The 6,839-nt window shown below is 35.8% G+C and overlaps 3 protein-coding genes across 5 annotated transcripts in view; 2 read left to right on the top strand and 1 right to left on the bottom strand.

Moving 5' to 3' along the window:
• LOC106962129 (ecto-ADP-ribosyltransferase 4-like) overlaps window positions 1-4,752 on the bottom strand; it is a 54,696-nt gene extending 49,944 nt beyond the window's left edge. Inside the window, exon 1 of one of the 2 annotated variants that reach the window (XM_015056327.1) lies at window positions 4,668-4,752. The gene's annotated coding sequence lies outside the window, so the exon portion shown is untranslated. The remainder of the gene's footprint in view (window positions 1-4,667) is intronic. The other variant, XM_015056328.1, reaches the window with a different exon arrangement.
• LOC106962134 (ecto-ADP-ribosyltransferase 5-like) lies at window positions 119-3,464 on the top strand. Its single transcript, XM_015056334.1, has 4 exons — window positions 119-628; window positions 1,248-1,372; window positions 1,503-1,638; window positions 1,733-3,464. The coding sequence occupies exons 3-4, from the start codon at window positions 1,531-1,533 to the stop codon at window positions 2,447-2,449; spliced, it is 825 nt and encodes a 274-aa protein (XP_014911820.1). The 5' UTR covers window positions 119-628; window positions 1,248-1,372; window positions 1,503-1,530; the 3' UTR covers window positions 2,450-3,464.
• Window positions 4,184-5,538, top strand: LOC106962136 (ecto-ADP-ribosyltransferase 5-like). 2 transcript variants are annotated; one of them, XM_015056338.1, is made up of 2 exons: window positions 4,184-4,549; window positions 4,653-5,538. In XM_015056338.1, exons 1-2 carry the CDS (start codon window positions 4,484-4,486, stop codon window positions 5,391-5,393), a joined length of 807 nt encoding a protein of 268 aa, XP_014911824.1. In that variant the 5' UTR covers window positions 4,184-4,483; the 3' UTR covers window positions 5,394-5,538. The 2 variants fall into 2 exon arrangements, with proteins under 2 accessions (XP_014911824.1, XP_014911825.1); XM_015056339.1 differs by having other exon boundaries at window positions 4,186-4,549; window positions 4,656-5,538.
• The last annotated feature ends 1,301 nt before the right edge of the window (window positions 5,539-6,839 follow it).

The raw sequence follows: 6,839 nt of genomic DNA, 5'->3' as shown, positions 1-6,839 counted from the left end.
GTTGGTAAAAAAAAAAAAAAAAAAGAAAAAAAAAAAAAAAAAAAAAAAAAAAATATATATATATATATATATATATATATATATATTTTTTTTTTTTTTTCATTTGATGACCTTTTTTTTTTTAAGGTTAATGAAAATGATTTACCAGCCTGGCAGAGAGAATGCAGATAGATATGTCTGCATTCTTACTTTTATACATGTGTCTGTTTCCTTTCCTTTGCAAGTTCATGTACACAATACATGTACACACGTTAAGCAGGAGCTCTTGATAAATCAGATGAAGTGGGTGAAAACCACAGAGAGCAAGCAGGTTTCCGCTTAAGTGTATTTCTATGCATCGAGTTTTATTTTCTGTTTCTGAAAGGGGCTGAGTATTTCCCCTTTGTTATGTTCTTTCCTATACATGCGTGTGTACAAACAGGATGTGACTAACTGTGAAGTGTATAAAGGTTTATGTACAACTTCATTTCGGGGCTCTACTTTTCTGACTCCCAGAGTCAGAACCTTTAAATAAAACATTTAAAGACAAAGATCGATCTTTATCATTTCTTAGCAGTTTTCTCTATCCTTTTATTGAAGGATTTCCGTGTCAGCCTTCATCCATTCAGATGGGTTTTATACATCTCAGGTACGGATACTTTTTTGCTTGTTTCTTCAAATGTGTTGCATTAAATACAAGAATAATGAAAAGTTGTTTTTTTAAGGAGAGATATTAGAAAATATTGTGTTAAAACTGATGGATCAAAAATATGACAAGAAGTTGTAACCCATTAGAAAAGTCTTGATACTAAGATTACCAATGTAAATTCAAAGTAGAGGAGAAATTTTAACACTAATTACACAGTATAAGTCTTGATAATGTTGTTTAAAATACCTGCTCTTACTAATGTTTCCTAACATATGTTTATCATAGTATGAAGATATAAGTATATTATTCTCTGATTCCTTAGCTATCAGCTACAGCCAGCCACCATCACATTTTAAACAAAATGTACAACCCTGAGCCAATGTTCAAAGACAAGTAAATAGAACTGTACATTTTAAAATTTAGATTTGCATCCACTGAAAAAGAAAGAGAAACTGTCTCTGACAGTTCCTCATTTTTGACAAACCGATCAAAGAAAAAGTGAAGAGTTTTTCCAGCTCAGAAGTGTTAGTAAACTGAGGTGCTACAGTCAAAGGACTTTTTTAAAGTAAGTCATATCTTTTGCTTGGATTATTATAACTATGTATGCTGGTCTTAACAGAATCTTAGTTCATATATGGGAAGATCATCTACAGGAAGAAAATGGAGGACTAGCTACAGCAGAACCACATCAGAGTTTTGGAGGAGCTTGAAAACAGCTTCAGGTCACAAACCAAAGTCCCAGGCTCCAGTCATTTCTGCTCGATTGGGAATTGGAACAGGAAAATCACAGGATATTTATATTATATATATATATATATATATATATATATATATATATATATATATATATATATATATATATATATATATATGAGTGATTGACTCACAAAGAAATCTTCAACATGCTGTTAAATAAAAAGTTTCTTTTTGTCTTGATGGCAATAATAATTTGGACACTGGCCCTGCCATCATCCGGATGCCACATCGGGGCTCTGGCACCACAGCAGAAGGTGAGTGGTGCACTATTTTGGGGAATGTTTTTATAAGTGCAAATGCAACGGTAAATATTCATAATCAGTAACATTTCCTTTGTTTTCTGTTTAGAGCGGCTCGTTCCTACTGGATTTAGCTGTGAACTCTGTTGACGACATGTACATTGGCTGTGAAGATGAGATGGAAGAAGAAGTGGCGAAGTGGTTAGAGAAGGAGAAAAAAGGGAATTTTGGAAAGGCTTGGAATAAATCGGAGCAGTACTACAATAACACATGGGCGACCACCACCTCAACGCTGAAGAAAGAACAAATCATGGCTGTTCATGCTTACACCTTGGGAATGCCTCCAATATACGCTGAGTTCAATAAGGCGGTCCGAACACAAAAATCTGAGTACATGACCAAATTTCAGTATCACGCCTTTCATTTCTACCTCACCATGGCCCTACGCTCCCTCAAGCCCAAGGCAGCAGAGTGTGTCACCACCTACCGGAGAACCAACTGCAGATTTGAAACAGGTATCAACAGAGAGGTTCGCTTCGGTGGCTTTACCTCCAGCTCATTGGGTTCTTATTCTTCTCCTGGGTTATTCGGTAACCAATCATGCTTTGAGATTATCACCTGCTTTGGAGCAGACATCTCAGAGTTCTCTAAGTTTAAATCAGAAAAAGAGGTCCTGATCCCTCCGTATGAGGTTTTTAAGGTAACAGACATACAGAAAAGATCCCAAAAGAATTCCCTTCCATGCGAGGTTGTCTACAATCTGGAGAGCACAAACAAAATCCTTTTGAATTTAAACTGTGCTCTCACTGACGAGTCAGATTTGTGATGAAATGTCTAAAAAAAATACAACCTGCATTGTGCAAAGTCAGACGTAATTCATGTAAACTCTGCCCAATATTTATTTTATACATCTAAATATAATCATAAGAAACATACAAGAGTGAATGTTCACATTTTCAGTCTCTAATATATGAAATTTTAAATTAGGAAACAAGTTCAAGTGTAAAACTAATTTCATAAAAGGGACATAAAATATTTGAAGAGCACATTAGTTTATGTTACAATCACAAACTTTGTGTTTACTTTCCTTTTCTAATTCATCAAAGTAATCCTGAACCCTGCTGCTGTGCTTTTTCTTTGTCACAACCCATAATGGCAGACTGAGATTTACTTTTTTATGGAAGTCCAAACATGCAAAAAAATAAAGAAGGAAGTCATATAATGATTACTTAAATTAATTGCAACATGTATTAACGGATAATCTTGATTGACCAATTTCACAATTAATTGTAAAAGAAATTCAATTTTACTGATATACTAATTATTGATGACTTCATTTGTACAATTCTGCTTATATTTTATCTATGATACACATAAATAATGTTTTCAATGATTTATGTATTTATTGTATTTTGGTATTTTGAAATAATGTATTGCTGAAAGCATGTCATTCCTTTGCATTGTCACTTAATGCTTGCTCAAGATACTAACCTGACTACTCGAAGCAAATAGTTGTTCCTGTTTGATAGAAAAAATATTAACAACTGCCATAAAATGATAATCTGTATTTGATTATTTTAAACTGCAATTTCATTTGAACTGGACTGAATGTGTAAATGAGTCTGAATCTGACTGAATTGTATTGGACAAGTAGGATGTGATAATGAATACATTTTAACTGTTTTATATTTGTTGTGAAATGGTTCTATATACATTTACTGAACAGAATCAACAATCTTTAAAGGACAAAAAAAAGTTTCATAGCTGTAATTAATTGCTCTGTACTTCTGTTATATTTCCTGTTTGACTATTCTGTTTTAATAAATCTCAAATGCATGTGCTTTGCTGGATGCGTTTGTTTTTATAATTTAATCATGTTCTGGTTTTGAATATGTAAATACTTCTGGTTATATCCGTTTGCTGAATGCAAATTTATTTAAAATGTCTTGTTTGAGATCATGCTATGATGACTAGTCATTATTTTAAGTTTCGTCTGAAATGCCAAAAAAGATGTTAAATTAGTTGGAATAAACTTATTGAATTGCATTAAATAGTGAATAACTGAACATTTATAATATGAGATACCAAAAAAGAGAAGTCCAGGTTGCATTAAAATTTCATATATGTCAGAAATACATGGGCTTAAAGCAAACAAGAATCATCAAAGTTAGCTAACTTTTTAGAAACGGATCACTAATTTCACTACATTATGAAGGTTTGGATTGTGATTCTTCTATTAACAGAATACATTGTCTTGCATAATAACAGCTGAAATTTTAAAACTGTTCTAAGTGAAATAAATGGACAAACAAAATCAGTCATAAAGACACAAAGGTAAAATGCAGCCAACATTACTGCACTGATATCAAATACAAAATAACTAAAAAAATGGATTAAGTTAAGTATGAATTCAAAGATTAGGAAGATTTTGTACTGTAAATGATTTAATAAACTAAGCTTGTTAAAATATTATTAATTTACACATAGTCAAAAACTTAATTTATACAATCTAACTCGGTTACATCTTCATAATATTCTCAGCTATTTCCTATTTACTGCAGTCAAGGACCAGAGTCTTTAAAGGAGCACTAACGCTGATTGAGATGATTTGCAGCTGGTACCAAACATGCAGAAGGGCTTACCTCACAAAAGGGCAGTTTAAATGTGCAACTTAAGAAAAGTCTGAAAAAGTACATTTTATTGTTGTAAAAAAATAACCACAGGAACTGATTATGTTAAGTGAGGTGGTAACTGTTTAAGCACTTTTTAAAAAGGTGTAAAATATGAAAATTTTATGTAATTCAACCATTTTGAGAACCTTGAAGTGAAAACTGTTTTCCATTGTAACGACTCCTTTAATATGGCAAAGATGGCGGTTTGGTTAGCAGTGCTGCTAACGTTGGGAGCCTTGACTGAAACGGCAAAGGTAAGCAAAAGTGTCCTCTTGGTTTATGTTGTCAAAACACACATCTCAATGGGTTATCACATTCTGAAGGAAAAACCTCTTAATGAACATTTGTCACTATTAGCAGAGCTTGTTTTACCTGGACATGGCTCTGGACTCCGTGGACGACGCGTACGCTGGCTGCGAAGGCGACATGGAGCGTAAAGTGAGAACTGACTTTCTCCCGAGTGAGAAAAACCAAAACTCAAATTTCTCCTTGGCCTGGAACGAAGCAGAGAAGCACTACAACAAGAAATGGAGACCCAAACACGGGAAGCCCGCCTCCAGGACCCTGGCGAAGGAGGAGATCATGGCCGTTTATGTTTACACGACGGACAAACCCGAAGTCTACCCGGAGTTCAACGAGGCGGTTAGAAGTCAGAAGATGAAGTACAAAACCGCTTTCAGATACCACACTCTGCACTTCTTCCTCACGAGAGCCCTGAAGAGGCTCAGCGCTCGCAGAAGCGTCCTGGAAAGGTGCCTGACTGGCTATCGAAGGGTCGACGGCGACTTCAGCCAAGATGTCCTCAACGAGCAGATCCGCTTTGGCTCTTTTACCTCCAGCTCGCTGCTTGGCTATCAGGGTCCCTACAGGTTTGGTGACAAAACGTGCTTTGAGATTTCCACCTGTTTGGGAGCAGACGTGTCACTGTACTCCAAGTTTGGAGAGTCTGAAGCAGAAGTTTTGATCCCACCGTATGAGGTATTTAAAGTGACGCAGATTAAGAGTAGATCTGAACAGAAGAGCCTTGCATGCGACGTGGTGTTTAAACTTAAGAGCACGCAGAAAGCTTTGTCCAACCTGAACTGTGCTGCTCTTTGACTGGAGCCACGTTGTGATTCAAAAACGGGTGTAAAAATATTTTTTAAAAGTTTGGGAAGTAAACTGTTGAAATACATTTTTCACAATTCAATGTCAAACTGCATTTGAAGGCAGTAAAATAAAAATTAAAAACGTTGTTTTCTGGGTCTACGTGAGTATTTCTCAAGTATTGAGTCATAAGGGTCAGATTTATTTATTTTTTTAACATGACCTTCAAATGGAAATCCTATTGAGAAACTGATATTTACCCGTACAAATCACTGGAACCAGCTTTCTATATATTAAGTTATTGCTTTAAGTCTCAAAACTATTTCCAGATTCAGTTTATTAACTCAATAAGTTGCTGCTCAATCTGTGTGATTCAGAAAAGAGCAAATGATTCACCAGGATGTGCATTTTTAGACCCAACACAGTCTAAAAATGTGTTGGGTAACAAACTATAAACATTGGTTACTTGTCAGCTTAATCTTTTTCAAAAAGGTATTTAACTTTAACATTTTAGTGCAAAATTTGCATCAACACTACTTGTTGCAAATACTTGTCAAAGGAGATGGAAACTGCATGACATTTTGTATTCAGTCTATAGGATCTGTCTACTTCCTGGCATTTTTCTCTGAGCTAGTTTTTTTTAATGAGATTTACATTGTATTTTATGAGAACTCTACACCAGACTGCATTCAAATGAAGAATACTGAATATCTTTTGAAGTTATAGTTGAGATATGTTTTAAAAATAAGGAAATCATCTTTTGGTGCATCAGATTATGAGATGGAGCTATTATTTAAACGACTGTCCAGTTCAAAGAAAGAACCACAGACTTCCTGGTCTGGTTCACCTCTTATCTCCATCAAACTTTTTTTTTTCTCTCAAAACTTTTTTTTATTCATAATTTTAAGACTTTCTTCTGGCAATGTTGTAATATTAGATTCTTCTTGTAAAACGCCTTTGTTTTAGTCTAACTCTAAAACTCGATTGTGCTTTTTAATAACCTGTTCAGGCGCAGAGCTATGGGGGGGGGGGCACCCATCCGGGGTACCGGGACTGGAGGTGCCAGAGAGGGAGGAATGGTTTTAAGTCTCCGATGTCTGATTATAGACGGAAAAAGTGCGCCCTCTCCTGTTGAGAAAGGTGTATTTAATGTTAAACCAAGTTTCCCCTCAATGGCATATATAGTAGTCAGTCCCAGTCACCGTTTCACTCACGGTTTAGCCGATGTGCTTTCTGGGTAAAAATCAAACGGTGAGCGCATTCCCCCTCCCACCCTCCCCTCAGCAGTTTCCAGCAGCGCAGGTGATACACGTCAGGGGCCCGGTCATTCTTTAGGGGCCCTGTCATTGGCCCCGCCCGACGCTGACTTGTTCCGCTAGTGAACCTGTTTTCACTGTCACAAATCTCTCCTTCTCTCCTTTGGAGGTAAATGTTTCAAAGCATCCATCAGTTTGTACT

This window comes from Poecilia latipinna, unplaced genomic scaffold, assembly GCF_001443285.1.
Source record: "Poecilia latipinna isolate Pla-1442-1.1 unplaced genomic scaffold, P_latipinna-1.0 Scaffold1374, whole genome shotgun sequence".
NCBI classification, from domain to species: Eukaryota; Metazoa; Chordata; class Actinopteri; order Cyprinodontiformes; family Poeciliidae; genus Poecilia; species Poecilia latipinna.
Note: the sequence above shows the minus strand (reverse complement) of the source record. Positions and strands in the feature narration are given on the sequence as shown.

Coding starts and splice junctions, on each gene's coding strand:
- LOC106962134 (XM_015056334.1), top strand. CDS start 1,531: ATGCTGTTAAATAAAAAGTTTCTTTTTGTCTTGATGGCAATAATAATT. Junction 1,639..1,732: donor CTCTGGCACCACAGCAGAAG/GTGAGTGGTGCA, acceptor TTTTCTGTTTAG/AGCGGCTCGTTCCTACTGGA.
- LOC106962136 (XM_015056338.1), top strand. CDS start 4,484: ATGGCAAAGATGGCGGTTTGGTTAGCAGTGCTGCTAACGTTGGGAGCC. Junction 4,550..4,652: donor CCTTGACTGAAACGGCAAAG/GTAAGCAAAAGT, acceptor TGTCACTATTAG/CAGAGCTTGTTTTACCTGGA.